A 17597-nucleotide genomic window follows, 5' to 3' on the forward strand; every position below is an offset into this window, starting at 1 on the left:
CTGTATAAGTAATGCATGATGCATGAAAGAACTTAAATTTTCAATAGTTCAGCGTTGATAATCAAAAGTTTCAATACTACTGGCAAATTGGTGGAGAGTTTGCGAATCGATTGGTATATAAATCTTTCAAATCCAATCTATCAATGTTACAAATCTTACATGATTTCGTGACGGTCCCCAATTTTGAAATTTTCATTTTACACCCTGTATCCGAGTCTTCCCCTTAGACGTAGTTTACGTCAAAAGTTCGTATCGTTTGCTTTGAATACGAGAAAAGCAAAAAAACGGTGGTGAGAAAAAACAAATGTTTCCATTTGTCAAACTTTCGAGTGCTTTCCTATTAAACTATTAAATCCAAGGGCCTCATACGCCTGTCATTGGCGAACAAAGCTCGTGTACTCTGCATCGAAGCTTAGAACCAGTGTTAGGGCGCAATCGTTAATGTGAACATTTTTATATTCGGTTAGTTACTGCAAATAAATTGTTTTTCGAGTCCCTATAAACAAGCAGGTATCTCAAGCATCCCACATCGTTATATTGCTGCATGATTGAGTGTTTAATTTTGATAAAATATCGAAAACAGAAGTGTGCATAAAAATTGCCTCGCCATAACAAAAAGGTGGTAGAGAATTAACACTGTTGTTTACAGTTTAGAACCAAATCCAGATGTCGCACATGTTGGGGTAGGGATTCAGTGCTCCGCCTTCTCCCCCTGATTAAATCAAAAGATGTTTTAGTTACAAGATAAAGTTTGTCGCTGTCGTCGCTGTCCGGAACATCTTCCGGCGATGATAGGGGAGCTAAATGTCAAAGAAGGAAAATCCATACGATTTGACAGTTTGATACCCAACATGTTCCGGACAGCAAAAATAATACGCATTGCAAGAAAAATTTTGAATACTAGAAAATTCAAGCGCCTTTAAAAAATGTATTTAATATTTTCCATGCTAATAATCAATAGACGAATCCAAGTAAAAATAAGAAGAAGACACATGACGGTGTTAACTTTGACAGATCCTACAGCTCAGCATAGGGAGATCATTTTAAAATGCTTATAGTAAATTCTAGACAAAATGTAATTAAAATCTGATTGATGTGCGGTACGGAAAAAGTATTGAATTACATATCTCAAAGCTTATCTCAATTTTTGAATATTTTCCAAAATGTATCTATCATACAGTTCGGAACTTTCTCCGTATCATACATCAATCAGATTTTAATTACATTTTTGTCTAGAATTTATTATAAGCATTTTAAAATGATCTCCCTATGCTGAGCTGTAGGATCTGTCAAAGTTAACACCGTCGTGTGTCTTCTTCTTATTTTTACTTGGATTCGTCTATGGAACGTAATGCTGTGTATTGTTTATATTTATATTCATGACATTTCTATAATTGAATCCATCTGATTATTTGGAATATTTAAAAGAATTCAGGTCTGAACTTTAAATGATGGAGGTAGGAAATGAAACATAAATACATAAGTTGAGAATCGATATGTACTCAACAGTTTTCTTTAATGATTGTTAGCAGAAACAAAATAGCTTTTGATTTATCTTGGTAGTAATCAAACTTGCCCACCGAGTTTCAGTAGACAGTAAACATAAGTAGGAAATTATATTCTATTGCTTCAATGCACAAAAGAAAATATGCTTTACTGAATAGAAAAGATATAATTATTCAATAAAATTAGAAGCTTGCGAGTTTATGGTGCAGCAGACGCTATATCCATGGAATTGAGACCGGGGATTTCCCCCTGCGCGTTATTTCCGCGAAGCTATCCAAAATTTTCTTTTTTTCCGTAATACATACTCATGAACCAGGTTCCCCAAATCTCATTTGCTCGGATCAACATTCAACCCATCTGAGCTAAAAATAGAACATTGCCGCACGCAATGCTATGTGTGTTGGTGATGCTTCCTTCGGCAATATTCATCCGACGGCAAGAGACTGAAGCGAATGCGCATGCGTCCCGCGTCTTCCCGCACACCAGCTGCGCTCCCATATGCTGATTGAACGCCACAAAGAATGATGCATGCATATATGTAAAAATAGAACAGAAGCACGGCTTGCCGCTGATGCTACGATGGTTAAGCCGACCGATCCACAGTGGCGGAAACCCAGACAAAACCCAAAACAAAACATTTAACAAAACAAACGATTTAATCGTTCTTTCGTGAAGCTGATATTATTTTAATTTTGCACATTTAGTCAATGATAGTTCCTCAATTTGTTAATTGTAGTTGGTAAATTTAATTTTTGGTGACTTGGTTCAAGTTGATGGTGTAACATATATGTATGGGAAAATTAAATTTGACTAAATTTTGTATCGGGAAAGATTCGGAAAGAACTGATATGATGCATTGAAATATATATTTTGTCACTTAACAGTTGTTAGTTTGGCGAATTGCGCCTTGCTGCACCAAAGCGGGAAATTTACTGTTTCAAGGTTAGAATTAAGACGCTGCACAGTGTGCAAATTCGAGCCAAAAAACGGTCGCAATTCAACCACGGTATGTACATATCTGGAGATTACCTTAGAAAAATCACAAAAATCCAAAGAATCTGATGATTTGCCGTTAGAATACTGGAAGTGTCCTATTTTGTCCAATTTCCCCTACAACTAGAGGATTTTGCTAATACATATGTTTACATCAATCGAAAAGACAGGGAAAACCTTGACTTGTGTCATGGAAATATCATAATAGGCCTCCCATATATTTTTGAACACGGATAAGTGTCTCATTTTGTCTAATATCCCCTATAAAATGCTTCAGATGATACACATTTAAGATTCGAGGAGATCATGAAATGAGTTACTGTCAGTTATAGAATTCAGGACGATGAAATAGTGTTATCCTCGGACAATTCACTGGGAATCTGTTTAGTGTCTGTTTTTGTCTGATGCCCCTATAATTTAAAAATATTTTTAAAAGTATAACATCAAATCAATTTTCATTTTAGGAAATTGTACTAAGATCCTTGAAGACTATTGTAGGCATATCAAAAGGCTATCTCTTTTTTGCAGTGTCCCTTCAGTATCTCATTTTGTCCAATATCCCTTATACGTTGAACCTTTTTCAATTTATCAGAATAAAGATATTTTAGTTACTAGATAAAGATTGTCGCTGTCGTCGCTGTCCGGAACATCTTTTGCTGGCAAGGATAGGGAGCTAAATGTCAAAGAAGGAAAATCCATACGATTTGACAGGTATGTACCACACATGTTTCGGACAGCAGAACAAAGGGAACAGTAGCGACAATCTTTATCTAGTAACTAAAATATCTTTTATCAGAACACACAAATTGAAAGCTTTGTGAAAATCGGCGAATTATCTGGACAAAGAAATGTGACTTTTCCTAGGGGGTTGAATAGTGTCTGATTTTGCCAAATATCCCCTATAGCTGAATGAAATTTTAAAATCAGATAGAGCAAATCAATTAATAACTATGAAAATTATATTAGCATCCTTGCTTACTTAGTGGACATATTAAGGAAAGGTTTTTTTTTCTTTTCAGAGTGCATCGTCCAGTGTATCATCCTGTCTAATACCCCCTATACATTGAAATTCTTTTAATGCACAAAAACATCAATTAAAGCTCGAGAGAATTTTGTGAATTCTCGCTTAACTTTGCAAAAGGTCCTAAGTAACATTTTTTTCATGAATTAATTTGAGTACTGCAATTAACAGCTTTCATGTTGTTCTGTTGATTGCGCTATTCAAATTAATTCATGAAAAAAATGTTACTTAGGACCTTTTGAAAAGTTAAGCGAGAATTGTGCTAATTTTAGCAAATCACTTGAATAATAAAATAAGGCCTTAGCCTCGGCCTTAGCTAATTAACAGGGAGCTGGGTAATGTCTGATTTTGGTCAATATCCCCTAAATTTAAATGAAGTTCTAATATATAGTAGAGCAAATCAATAAGTAACTTAAAAAACTAGGGTAAAACTACCTATTATGGAGGGGTTAAGCACCGTTTCAAAATGAAATTAATTATAAAAGTTCTTCAAAAATTACCTGTTGGTCGAATTCCATATTGTAGTAGTTGAATAGGAAGCTCGTTAACTATAGTTTCGTAAATATTACGTGAATTGTGCTGAACCTATGTTGTTTTGTTTTTATCACAATAAAAACAAACTACCGCAATAAAAGGACGCAGTTGCCTATCGTTGCGATATTTTTTGAAGGTCAGTCCTATTGTTGCGGTATTGCATGTAATTCTTATGGAGAGCGATACCGCAACAATAGGACCTTAGAACTACCGCAATAATAGGCTCAAGGGATTCAAATTTTTAACGAAAAATGTTGATTTTTCATCATTTTGAACGAAATTTTGTCAAACAAAAGCTGTTCTACTCGTTAATTCGAAGAGTTTTAGCGTACCCACAATTGTTTTCAATGGTATTATATCCAGAATGGACTACTACACTACCGCAACATTAGGGTATACCACAACGATAGGACGTTTTACCCTATATCAAGATCGTTGCATATTATTGTGGACATATTAAAGAAAGGTTGTCCAGTGTCCCATTCCGACAAATATCCTTCTAGGAAATATTTTAATGCATACGAACACACAAATCAAAATAACTAAAGAATTTTGTAAAAATCAGCTTAGATCTAAGTTTTCTAAGTTATTTATTGATTTGCTCTACTACACGCAGAAAAAACTACGTTAAAAACAAACATATTCTAGTTAAATCCAAACAATAATAATAATGAATTATTCAGTTTGTTCTGGCATAATATGTTTGTAATAATTGTAAATAGGACTTGGATCAAACATATTGTTGCATTTGAAGCGAACGAAAACTTTTTTTTGAATCAAATGTGCGTTTCAAGTTGTTTCAACCAGCTAAATGTTTGAAGTAAACATGGATATTATTGTTTTGGTTCGACCACTCATAATATTTTCTTATCAATTCTACCAATTTTCATATTCTGGTAGCATTTGACTACCAGATTTCACAATTCCAAACGTTCATATTTCATTTACTTACCTTTCTGTACCTGAAAAACATCCTTATCATAAATTTGGAAGCAAGAAAACATATGATTCCGCGCTTGCTCCTGCTCCTCTGTTGACTTCCGATCGGATCCGATCCGAACTCGAGATTTTGTTTACTTTTGCAAGAGCGAGCGAGGGGCTACCCACTAGTGTACGTATAAAACAAACAGGGATTTAATTTGGTTTTAAAAATAAATATGTTTGATTCAAACATATTTCCATTTTGGAAGTAAACATGTATATTTTTGAAGCAAATGGATGAAATTTGTATCCGTGTATATATTGGAACTTCATTTAAATATAGGGGATATTGACCAAAATCAGACATTACCCAGCTCCCTGTTAATTAGCTAAGGCCTTATTTTATTATTGTGCATTAAAAGAATTTCAATGTATAGGGGGTATTAGACAGGATGAGACACTGGACGATGCACTCTGAAAAAGAAAAAAAACCTCTCTTTAATATGTCCACGTAAGCAAGGATGCTAATATAATTTTCATAGTTATTAATTGATTTGCTCTATCTGATTTTAAAATTTCATTCAACTATAGGAGATATTTGGCAAAATCAGACACTATTCAACCCCCTAGGAAAAGTCACATTTCTTTGTCCAGATAATTAGCCGATTTTCACAAAATTTTCACGAGCTTTCAATTTGTGTGTTCTGAAATTGAAAAAAAGGTTCAGCGTATAAGGGATATTGGACAAAATGAGACACTGAAGGGACCCTGCAAAAAAGGAATAGCCTTTTGATATGCCTACAATAGTCTTCAAGGTTCTTAGTACATTTTCCTAAAATGAAAATTGATTTGATGTTATACTTTTAAAAATATTTTTAAATTATAGGGGGCATCAGACAAAAACAGACACTAAACAGATTCCCAGTGAATTGTCCGAGGATAACACTATTTCATCGTCCTGAATTCCATAACTGACAGTAACTCATTTCATGATCTCGAATCTTAAATGTGTATCATCTGAAGCATTTTATAGGGGATATTAGACAAAATGAGACACTTATCCGTGTTCAAAAATATATGGGAAGCCTATTATGATATTTCCATAACACAAGTCAAGGTTTTCCCTGTCTTTTCGATTGATGTGAACATATCCCGCTCGGAAAGATCTTCTAGAAGTCTCCCGTGATATCTCTGAGACAAAAAAATGAGTCTCCTAGATTTTTTTCTACGATGTCTAGAACCTGTCAGACCTCAAATCCGCCTCGAATGCAACAACCGTTTCAACCGGTGTCTACCTCAAATTTTAGACGAGTAAACCGTTTGAACCGGAAAGGATTTGACATATCGGTTCTCTTAGAAGACGCAGAGATATCTCCTAGACATGGGTACCCGTTTGGAAATTTGTTCTAGACATCTCCGAGATATCTCTGAGACAAATTCTACTTCAAATTTGAACCGGTAAGGATTTGGCTTCTAGATGTCTTCTCGATATATTCTAGACACGAATACCATGGTGCTTCTAGATATCTCATAGATGTGGGTACCTAAATTTAGCCTTTCCCTCTTCTTCTTCTTTTTTCTTGGAATGTCATTTCCAAATCAAAACATTTAATTTTCATTCACTTTAAAGTAGGATTTTATTTGCACTTTCTAAAAAACATCAGCTGATAAAATCGATAAAATGTAAACCCTATAGGTACCTACCACTCTAGCCCTGTCGTCGACTGGAATAGTCGGGATGCCGGAAGTGTTCAGATTTTGGAATACTAGGATGGTCCAGATTCCCGCCTGCGATAATCCTTCGGAAATACCTGTAGAAGGCGGTAGTAAACAGCAACATCAATCCACGGACTAACTCAACTTCAGAAAGAAAGAGTGAATATTTCTTCTGGAATCTAGTGAGGTTTCCATCTGTAATCCAATGGGAATTTTTCTGGTATTCAGCAAGAATTTCTTCTGGAATACAGTGGGTAGTACTTTTTGAATTCAGTAGGCATTCATTCTGAAAAGCAGCGGGGATTCCCTCTGGAATCTAGTGGAATAACTTTTGGAATCCAGTGGAGATTTTTTCTGGAATCTTGTGGAGTTTCCTTCTGGAAATCGCGGGGATTCCTTCTGGAAATCAGTGGGGATTCCTTCTGAAAATCAGCGGGGATTCCTTCTGAAAATCAGCTTCTCGCCTCCAGTGGGAGTTCCTTCTGGAAAACGCGGGGATTCATTTAAAAATGTAGCGAAGATTCCTTCTGAAATCAAGCGGTGATTCCTCCTGGAATCTGGTGGAAATTACTTCTTGAATCCAGTAGGGTTTCCTTTTGAAATCTAGTGGAATACTTGCTGGAATCCAGTAGGGATTCCTTCAGGAAGCCAGCGGGGATTCCTTTTGGCATCCACTGGTGATTTCTTCTGGAATCTAATGGGAACAACTTCTTGAATCCTGTAGGGATTCCTCTTGAGATCTAGTGGGGATTTCTTCTGGAATCCAGCGGAATTGAAAAAAAATCAACTGGAATATTTTTTGGAAATCTTCAGAGATTACTTCGGAATCTTCCAGCGATTCCTGTTGAGATATTTTAGGGATTCATTTCAGAATCTACTAGGGATTCTTTTTGGAAACCTATAGGTATACTTTTTGGAATCCTTTGGGTTTTATCTAGGAATTTCTTTTTGGAATCCTTTGGAAATTCTACTGGAATACTTCACGCATTTTTTGGAATCCTTTAGGGATTGCTTTTGTAATCATTCAAGTATTCCTTTTTGGAATACTTTAGGAATTGATTTTGGAGTCCCGTAAGGACTTCTTCCGGAATTCTTTGGAGTCAGCGTCAGCATCTCAAAATACTTCACGAAACCTAAAAAGACAAATGAATAAATGGGGTTAGACACAAGCTTACCTGGCGGCCTTGTTTTGGTTGCCGACACTCGATGCCCTAACCGGATTAACCGATGAAGGGCCCCCTTGGTTGACCGGCGCGGCAATACCCATAGGGCACCACCGGAATTGTTCATCGTGTGATGCCGCGCCGCCAAAGGGAACTCGAGCGCCACCGAACTAAGCGGCGATGGTCCAACCCCTCCATCCGGAGGAACAAAACCGCACTCCTTCCAAGCCCAAGTGGCCTAAAGCCTTCATGCCCCCTGTCACACTGGAAACGCCATCCGCAAACGCCGCTACACCCATCATGTAGTTGAAATAAAACGCTGTCAGCACTAGTCACCAACCAACTTATCTTGGCTATCGAAAAACGCCGCTCCCCGATAATGTATCTGCTTCGGATTATGATCCAGCACTGTATCTTGATGACCATCAGGAAGGATCCTCCACACCCGGCTGAATAACGACGAAATCTGAAATAAACAAAACAAAACTTTGGTTAAGAAAATTATTTTGAGCTTTTTTAGTGGAATGTCTTTACTTGTCATAAGACGAGTTTGTACATTACCATTTAATTCCACCACCTAATTGTACCTTGACAGATACGTATTTCGACCTCAATAGTAAGGCCGTCTTCAGAGTCTCGTACTTGACTCGACTTAAATGGGCTTAAATGAGATTGTACAAACTCGTCTTATGACAAGTGAAAACTTTAGTCACAAACTAGCATCCAAAGCATGTAAGTTATACTTTTAATCATATAGAAAATCGTCTTTTAATCCTCTCCCGTGAGGACTGAGTGTGTATAAGTGATTCCGTGGCCATTGACGTAAAACTGTAAAAACAAAGCAATTTTATTGAAACTTCCTTTCGAAGAAAAAACTACAATAATTATCTTACTTTCAACGAGTTCGGGATGGTGTCCACCGTTAGAACCGCCTATACTCTCCGGATCTTTAACGGGCACATCTTCCGGCTCGATTTAGTGTGAAACCTGAAACCAACAAGTAACTTAATAGTCATCACTCATCAGGCAACAAATTTAGAAATCTTCTTACCTTTACCAACCAACCACTGAGGCACCGACACTGGTTAAGAACTGAGTGCCTAGGTGGCCCCGGATGCCCTTTTCTCCGCGGATTATTGATCGCTTACACGGACTGTGTCTTCTCCAACTGGTATTCGTAGCCTGGAGAAGTAAACATCAAAATACATCGATCAAAATACAGTAGGTAATATAATCTACAAAATATAGAATCTACATACCTCCTCCATAAGCTCGACACACCAACGACAATGAAGGAACACGTAAAATAAATAGTCTGGATCCCTTTTTCTCCGACGGAGTGCCAGAGATGGCACGGACCCTTCTTGTACCGGTTATCGCTGCTGTTATACCCAAGATGGGGAGAAAACAAAATAACATATTAAAATCAATTTCAATCCAGCAGTTTTCCGCTGCTTCACGACCCCCCCCCCCCCTTTGTTAAAACTTACCCGCATAGTAGAAAAGCAAATTCTTTGGTAGCGCCACCGTTTCCACCCGGAAATAACCTGTAAAATTTAAAAAAAGAAAAAAAGGAAAATTAGTTTTATTTTCTCATGTCTGCTGGTTTTGCTAACGCTGGATTGTTTTGTCCTGCTTTTTTAGCTAAATCCACTTTGGCCTTGGTTATAGACCCGAGGATGGAATTCAAATAATTTGTAACAGCCGCATGCAGAATATCTGACGAAAAAAGATGGCGACAAAAGGAAAACAAAATACACACTCATTTCGCGAGTATAGTCGAAAGGACATGGTTCGAGCCCAAGGTGAATTTGAATCTTCACTAAAGTGTGGTTTGAGTCATAATGAGGTAGATTTTTGTTCGCTGCTCGATATCTTTCCGAGTGGGATGTATTAGCAAAATCCTCTATTTGTAGGGGAAATTGGACAAAATAGGACACTTCCAGTATTTTAACGGCAAAGGGGTCGGCACCATCAGATTCTTTGGATTTTTGTGATTTTTTTAAAGTAATCTCCAGATATGTACATACCGTGGTTGAATTGCGTCCGTTTTTTGGCTCGAATTTGCACACTGTGCGCTGCTGTGATCCTAAGTCTTGGGCTTCCGAAAGTCTTTGGATAGCATAGCATATGTCGGATAACTATTTAAATTCCAAAATGAATTCAGCGTTACAAAATTACTGTTGCTAAATTTTAAGCGCAATCGTAAGTTTAGTCGACCATTTGTATGGGGGACTACCACTGCGCGACGGCACATTGCCATTCCTTCTTTAAGGCGCATTCGAACGGGAAAGCGTTGAACGTGTTAAACAAAGCACGATGCTTTTTGAAATGGCTATATGACGACTGAGGAGTATTTACAGGCTGTTATATAGGGTATTTGTGCTTTTCTTAGCGCTTGATAGCAATAAGACATGAGAAAAGTTATGTCTAACGTGTAGCAGAGAAGAGGATTTTTAATAATTGAACGGATATCCTATCGTAAAAAGGTCACCCCAAATTACTATTTAGTAATTTGCATAGGGCACCCGTAACCTGAGGGGTTCTTATTGATACTTCCCATTATTATACACATATGTGTCTACTAGTTTGGATGTAATTATGCAATTATACCTGTTGTAGTTTGTTTGGAGGTTTCTGCTGAGCGAAGGCTTGTCTGCACTGGTTGACGGTCACGAAGAGAAGAGCGGCTTTTCGTATTAGCCTCAGTGACAATTAACGCTGCAGTACTAGATTACATACAAGGTATCTATATAGGTAGGATATAATTAAGAGAGGCGAAGTACTGGATTGGTGTTATATTTAGGAGTGATGCAATAAATTACACTGAGAGAAATTACTGGTTTATTATAATCAATTCAATCTTATTCAATCCTCAACATGCTCCGCCCCGCGCACGTTTTCTGTAAACGGTAATAGGCACAACTTAGCTAATGACCGTTTAATTTCGCCTTTAGACGTCAGTAGGGTTGCTACCCGTACATGTCCATCCGGGCCTGGATGGACCTGTATTACCCGACCTGTTATCCATGTGCATGGAGGTACGTTGTCTTCTTTAATGAGGCACAACTGACCTACCAGCAAGTCTGGTTCTTTTCTCGACATTTTTTTTGTTCGCTGCTGCATGTTGTTGAGATATTCCAGTCTCCAGCGTTCCCAAAATCCTTGAAGACTTTTCTGGATGTCCTCGTACCGTGTCAGGCGGTTTGAACTGCTATTAGAAAAATTTCGATCCGGTAATGCGTTGATTGGTCCCCCAGCAATAAAATGTCCAGGAGTCAGAGGGTTCGGGTCACGTGGGTCAGAGGACATAGGCGATATTGGCCTAGAGTTCAAACATCCTTCTATTTGCTTGAGTAGAGTCAGCATTTCCTCGTACGTTGGTATAGTTGACCCTAGAACTCGGCGTAAGTGTTTTTTTACACTTTTGATTCCCGCTTCCCATATTCCTCCAAATGCTGGGGATCGCGGAGGTATGAATTTCCACTCAACTCCTTGAACCTTGCAAAACTCTTCAATATCTGGTGCCACGTGATAATTGAATGTTTCAGCCAGTGCTTTGATTTCATTTTTAGATCCAACGAAATTTGTCGCGTTGTCACAATATATCATTTTACTCCATCCTCTTTGACCCGCAAATCTCCTCAAAGCAGCTACAAAATCTGCCGTTGATAAGCCAGTCACTAGTTCTAAATGAACTGCTCGTGTCCTTAGACACACAAATAGAGCGACATATATCTTGTGTGTTTTTTGAGTTCTTACAAAGACTTCCTTGCTGACGAATGGCCCTCCGAAATCAACTCCGCATGTTTCGAATGGTCTACCTGGGTTCACTCTTTCATTTGGAAGTTGTCCCATGATTTGACATAGCGGCTTAGGATTGGTTCGATAGCATTTAATGCATTGATGCACCACGCTACGTGCTAGATTGCGACCATGAATCGGCCAGTATTTCAATCGCATAGTATACAGTAGGCCTTGTCCTCCAACGTGAAGGTTTTCCAGATGATAGTGAACTGCTAACAAATATGCTAGCTTGCATTTAGAAGACAGAATAATTGGGTGTTGTTGATCAAAATCTACTGCTGCGGCTTGAATTCGCCCTCCAACACGTAGAATCTGGCGGTTGTCTAGAAATGGTTGCAGGGTTAGCAGTCTGCTCGAATTGGGTAACTGTTCGTTGTTTTGTAGAAGACGTATTTCTTTGGCAAAGTATTTCTTTTGTGCCATTCTAGTAATGCAAAACTGGGCTTCCTCAAGTTCCTTTAGTGTAAGCAAACCTGTTTCCTTCTCTGCTGACTGACAGTTGCGCTTGAAACGGAGACAGAAGGCTACCACTCTTCGCAGTTTTCCTAGATTAGAATATCGCTCCAAAAGTGAATAATCTGCTTCGCCGTGGAGTTTTGGTTGATTTACACTTTGGGTTACCATAGCTCGAACTGGCTTCTGAATCCAAGTGCAATGGCGTTCTTTAAGGAATGAGGGTCCATTCCACCAAATCAAACTTTCCGATAGTTTTTGCGTGGTTACTCCTCTTGAGATTAGGTCCGCTGGGTTGTCCTTTGACCCAACGTGATTCCAATGGGAAGCTGGTGACATTTCGTTGATCTTCCTTATCCGGTTGTTGACGAAAGTTGGCCTTTTTTTCGTTGGATTAGAGATCCAGTCAATATTAACCATCGAGTCAGTCCAGTAATAGGTCCCATCCACCTCAAATCCTAGTGCTTCCTTAACTTTAGCCATGAGTTCTACTAATAAAGTTGCTCCTCGCAGCTCCATACGCGGTATCGTCGTATCTTCTTTATTCGCTTTTTCACTGGTTGGTGCGATTCTAGACTTCGCGCAGAGCAGGCTTACTTTAACTTCGGTTTCACATTCTGCTCTGATATAAATCACTGCACCATACGCCCGTTTGGCTGCATCTGAAAATCCGTGGAGCTCTACAGAGTTACCTTTGCTGGTTGCATGTCTAGGGAACGAGATATTTTCGATCTGTTTAACTTGCTTACAGAACCAAATCCATTCTTTTTGAATCTGTTTCGGAAGTATCTGGTCCCAGTCCAGTTTAGCTGACCATATATCTTGCATGATTAACTTCCCATGTAGAACAACGGGACTGAGAATTCCAAGTGGGTCAAATATTTTCTGCACTTCCGACAACACGCTCCGTTTAGTCATTCTTGTTTCAGTATTTATGTCAGCTCGAAAACCAAACGCATCAGACTTTGTATTCCACAGCATGCCTAGAATTTTAACCACTGATGCACTTCCATTTTCCTGGACGATGGATGGGTCGTTAGATTTCCATTTATGTAGCTGAAACCCTGCACCTTCCAGGATCGTGCTTAACTCGTCCCTAGTTTGTAACAACTTTTGCTGATCGTCGTTCCCAGTAAGCACGTCATCCATATAAAAATCGATTTTTATTACTTGACAGGTTTGTGGATACAATTCCTCATACTCGTTGGCCAGCTGCCTCAAGCACCTTGCAGCTGCAAATGGCGCTGAACAGGTCCCATATGTAACAGTGTTCAAACGGTAGGTACGGACCGCCTCCTCTTGCGAGAATCGCCACAATATCAACTGCATTTGCCTATCATCTTCGTGTATCAAGACTTGTCTGAACATTTGTTTGATATCAGCTGTCAAAGCGTATCGATGACACCGGAACCTAACAAGGATGTTGAAAAGCTCCGATTGTATGGTAGGTCCACTCATTAACACGTCGTTTAATGAGTATCCTGTTGACGTTTCAGTGGAACCATTGAAAACCGTTCTCAGCTTGGTTGTGCTGTTATCAGGTTTAATTACAGGGTGATGTGGGAAATAGAAAACCGGATTGTTACGGTCCAGATTATTTTCATTCACTTCCTCCATATGTCCCGAAGTCAAATACTCTTTCATAAAACCGTTGTAATCTGCACGAAGCTGACAATTCTTCTCGAACCTTTTCTCCAATTTGAGAAGCCTGTCCAATGCAATACTTTTAGACTCCCCCAGCTCTCTGATGTTTGATTTTACAGGTAATCTCACTACGAATCTACCATCCGCGTTTCGTTTTGTAGTTTCAACAAACATCTGTTCGCAGATCGTTTCTTCATCTGTCCACTCTTTTGTGGCGAGGCTGATACCATTCATAAACTGGCTCATATTTTCACCGATATCTAGACGCGCTACGTTACCTCCTACAATCCACCCAAATTCCGTATTCTGTATGAGAGGCATTCGTTCACCTATTTTAATATTTCCATTTCTTAGTATGTCAAACATCACGGAGACACCCAAGAGCATATCAACAGGGCGGCTAAGGTGAAATTCCGTGTCCGCTAGATTAATGTCGGATAGATCCCAACCATCTATATCCACGTCTCGTTCGGGTATTAATCCAGTTATCGTTTCAGTCACTAATGAGCCTACCGTTCTGCAATAGTTGGAAAATCTGCCCTTTAAGCATATTGACGTCTTTCCTTTAACAGATTGCACTTGCTGGCCAAACCCAGTAACCTTCATCATGGTTGGGCAGATGTGACCCCCAATCCTTTGTACAAAAGACTTTGTTACAAAGTTCGATTGTGACCCTGAATCCAATAATGCACGGCAACTAACGAATGAACCATTTGACCCCTGAATCAAGATCGATGCAGTAGGCAGTAAGGCTTCCGGAATTAATTTATCAACGACATCTGTTGTTACTGAAATGTTTTATTGAGATAAAAGAAATGACAAGTAAAACAATGTATCACTGACTGGATCCTTTCAACTTTTTTACTCACTCTTATTCTCCGTCTGTCCCTTGCGGTCATGGTTAGCACTGGTTGCCCTGGCTAGCTTATCGCGATGAATCAACGTATGGTGTCTTCTGTTGCATTTAAGACACCCCCGGTTGCGGCAAAGTTCGGCCGTATGGTTTGCCTTCAAGCAGTTAAAGCAAAGGGCAAATCGTTTGATTACTTTTAGTTTTTCCTCTACTGATTTTGCGTTGAATCTGTGGCAACTAGCTACTGGGTGGTCTCTTCCACAAACGCAACAGCCGTGTGTTTCGTTTCGCCGAGTTACGGTAAGTGCACGTAGCTCTGGCCTCGGTCGTTTCGCTGGCGGTGGCTCAAACGTTTGCCTAGCTTTTGGTGGCATTGCATCTAGCACTTGGCACCTGTTGATGACAAATTTCTCCAGCTGTTCATAGCAGGGTGGTTTCGTACCGGATGCTGATGACTCCCATTCCCTTCGCGTCGTGGAATCCAGCTTATTTGACATCAAATGAATCAAAATCGCATCCCAAGAATCTACTGGTTGCTCCAGGATCTGCAGACATCTCAGATTTTTGCGGGCGGAATCAAATAAGTTTCTCAAGGCCGCAGCTGATTCCACACCCACTGGATTCAACTCGAATAGTTCTCGCGTATGCTTCTGAATGAGAAGTTTGGGGTTATTGTACCGCTGGATGAGAAGGTCGTAGGCAATGGCGTAGTTTGATTCGGTGGTGGGTAGTGAATCAATTAGTCCAAGCGCCGCTCCTCGAAGAGAAAGTTTAAGATACTCGAATTTTTGAATTATTGACAATGAGTTCCTCCGATGGATTAGTGAATTGTATTTATCAATCCACTCCAGCCAATTCTCGCCGGAACCACCGAAGATCGGAAGGTCTACCGTTGGCAACCGCACTGAGTCTCTGCTGATAGGAGCGTTTCCCTCCGAACTTTTGTCTTTAATCAGTTTTTCAAACATTGATAGTCCTGATAAATACTTAACTTCTACTTGCGTTCGGCTTTCCACTTCTTCTGGCATAACTTGTTCCAGTGCGCTCTGCTGTTGATCATATTTTTGGTAACAGTCTTTTAACATATCTCTTCTGGTTTCCAGAAGAGCCACATCGTTTTGGAAAACTGCTACTGTCGCGATGATTTGTTCTAAGCGAGTCACTGCGTGATCACGCTGCGACACTATACGGTCAAGTTCTGATTGCAGGATGGCGTACACAGGTTGCTCCTGCTGAAGAATTTCATTTCCGTTTACAACTGCTGCTGAATCTTCGGCGTTTTCCATGGTCTGTTAATCAAGAAGGGTTACAAAATGAATTTCAGGCATTCTGATTAAAGAACAAAATGTGTTTTCTTTTTTTTTTGGATAACAAATATATACTCTATTAAACCCTTGCCGTTTATAAATTCTGTAATAAATTTCGACCTAGGTGTCCTTTCATGTATCCAACCCAAGTGTCGGAAAATCTAGACCCAAGCGCCTTTTTTGTATCCAACCCAAGTGTATGCAATTATAGACCCACGCGTCTCTTTTTTTTTCTCCAACCCAAGTGTTGGCGAATCTAGACCCAAGCGTCTTTTTTTGTATCCAACCCAAGTGTCGGAAAATCTAGACCCAAGCGTCTTTTTTTGTATCCAACCCAAGTGTCGGAAAAACTAGACCCAAGCGTCTTTTTTTGTATCCAACCCAAGTGTCGGAAAATCTAGACCCAAGCGTCTTTTTTTGTATCCAACCCAAGTGTCGGAAAAACTAGACCCAAGCGTCTTTTTTGTTTGAATCCAACCCGAGCGTTGGATTTTGTCGATTCTACGTCGTTCTTCAGATCCAACCCGAGTGTTGGTAACTCTCGACTCTAACGTGGTTCCTTTTTTTCAGGATTGAATTTTTCGGATAACCTAATATGAAAATTTACCTTTTGAATCGTTGAGAACATCCGGTTCGAAGGACCAGAAATGTTGTAGTTTGTTTGGAGGTTTCTGCTGAGCGAAGGCTTGTCTGCACTGGTTGACGGTCACGAAGAGAAGAGCGGCTTTTCGTATTAGCCTCAGTGACAATTAACGCTGTGTGTTAACAAGTGTCGGAAAATCTAGACCCAAGCGTCTTTTTTGTATCCAACCCAAGTGTTGGCGAATCTAGACCCAAGCGTCTTTTTTGTTTGAATCCAACCCGAGCGTTGGATTTTCTCGATTCTACGTCGTTCTTCAGATCCAACCCGAGTGTTGGTAACTCTCGACTCTAACGTGGTTCCTTTTTTTCAGGATTGAATTTTTCGGATAACCTAATATGAAAATTTACCTTTTGAATCGTTGAGAACATCCGGTTCGAAGGACCAGAAATGTTGTAGTTTGTTTGGAGGTTTCTGCTGAGCGAAGGCTTGTCTGCACTGGTTGACGGTCACGAAGAGAAGAGCGGCTTTTCGTATTAGCCTCAGTGACAATTAACGCTGCAGTACTAGATTACATACAAGGTATCTATATAGGTAGGATATAATTAAGAGAGGCGAAGTACTGGATTGGTGTTATATTTAGGAGTGATGCAATAAATTACACTGAGAGAAATTACTGGTTTATTATAATCAATTCAATCTTATTCAATCCTCAACAATACCAATATAATTTTGCATTAACATCCTCGAATCAATAGTGAATCTACTTTTATCTCAACTAAAGTAACAGCATATCCAAGCGATTTCAACAGTTTATCTATTAGAGCATCATTACTGGGCGCGAGTGTTTTGATCATCCTCGAAGCGCTGTCATTTTAGTTTAGTCACTCTTTTTCGCACTGGTCACTATTTTCGGTTATCATTTTGGTGGCTGCATTCCGTACAGGTGACGTTTAATAGTTCATCAAATAGCAGCGCTGTTATCGCGCTACCAAATTTGATCACCTGTCCGCTGCGCCCCTTTTTTTGCAGCGCGTTTAGTAGCGACCGGAAAAGTGTCAAGTAATGATACTGCCACAGACAAACAGACGTAACACTT

General features: G+C 39.4%; 1 protein-coding gene and 1 long non-coding RNA gene across 2 annotated transcripts; both read right to left on the reverse strand.

Moving 5' to 3' along the window:
* Window positions 1–8597: 8597 nt before the first annotated feature.
* LOC134221210 (uncharacterized) lies at window positions 8598–9234 on the reverse strand. Its single transcript, XR_009982261.1, has 4 exons — window positions 9114–9234; window positions 8906–9036; window positions 8748–8841; window positions 8598–8682 (listed from the first exon to the last, which is right to left on the reverse strand). It is a non-coding gene; the product is annotated as an uncharacterized LOC134221210 (long non-coding RNA).
* Window positions 9235–14559: 5325 nt separating this feature from the next.
* Window positions 14560–16576, reverse strand: LOC134223883 (uncharacterized). Its single transcript, XM_062703110.1, has 2 exons — window positions 16526–16576; window positions 14560–15900 (listed from the first exon to the last, which is right to left on the reverse strand). Exons 1-2 carry the CDS (start codon window positions 16544–16546, stop codon window positions 14620–14622), a joined length of 1302 nt encoding a protein of 433 aa, XP_062559094.1. The 5' UTR covers window positions 16547–16576; the 3' UTR covers window positions 14560–14619.
* Window positions 16577–17597: the final 1021 nt, after the last annotated feature.

Source organism: Armigeres subalbatus, chromosome 3, assembly GCF_024139115.2.
Source record: "Armigeres subalbatus isolate Guangzhou_Male chromosome 3, GZ_Asu_2, whole genome shotgun sequence".
Classification (NCBI taxonomy): domain Eukaryota; kingdom Metazoa; phylum Arthropoda; class Insecta; order Diptera; family Culicidae; genus Armigeres; species Armigeres subalbatus.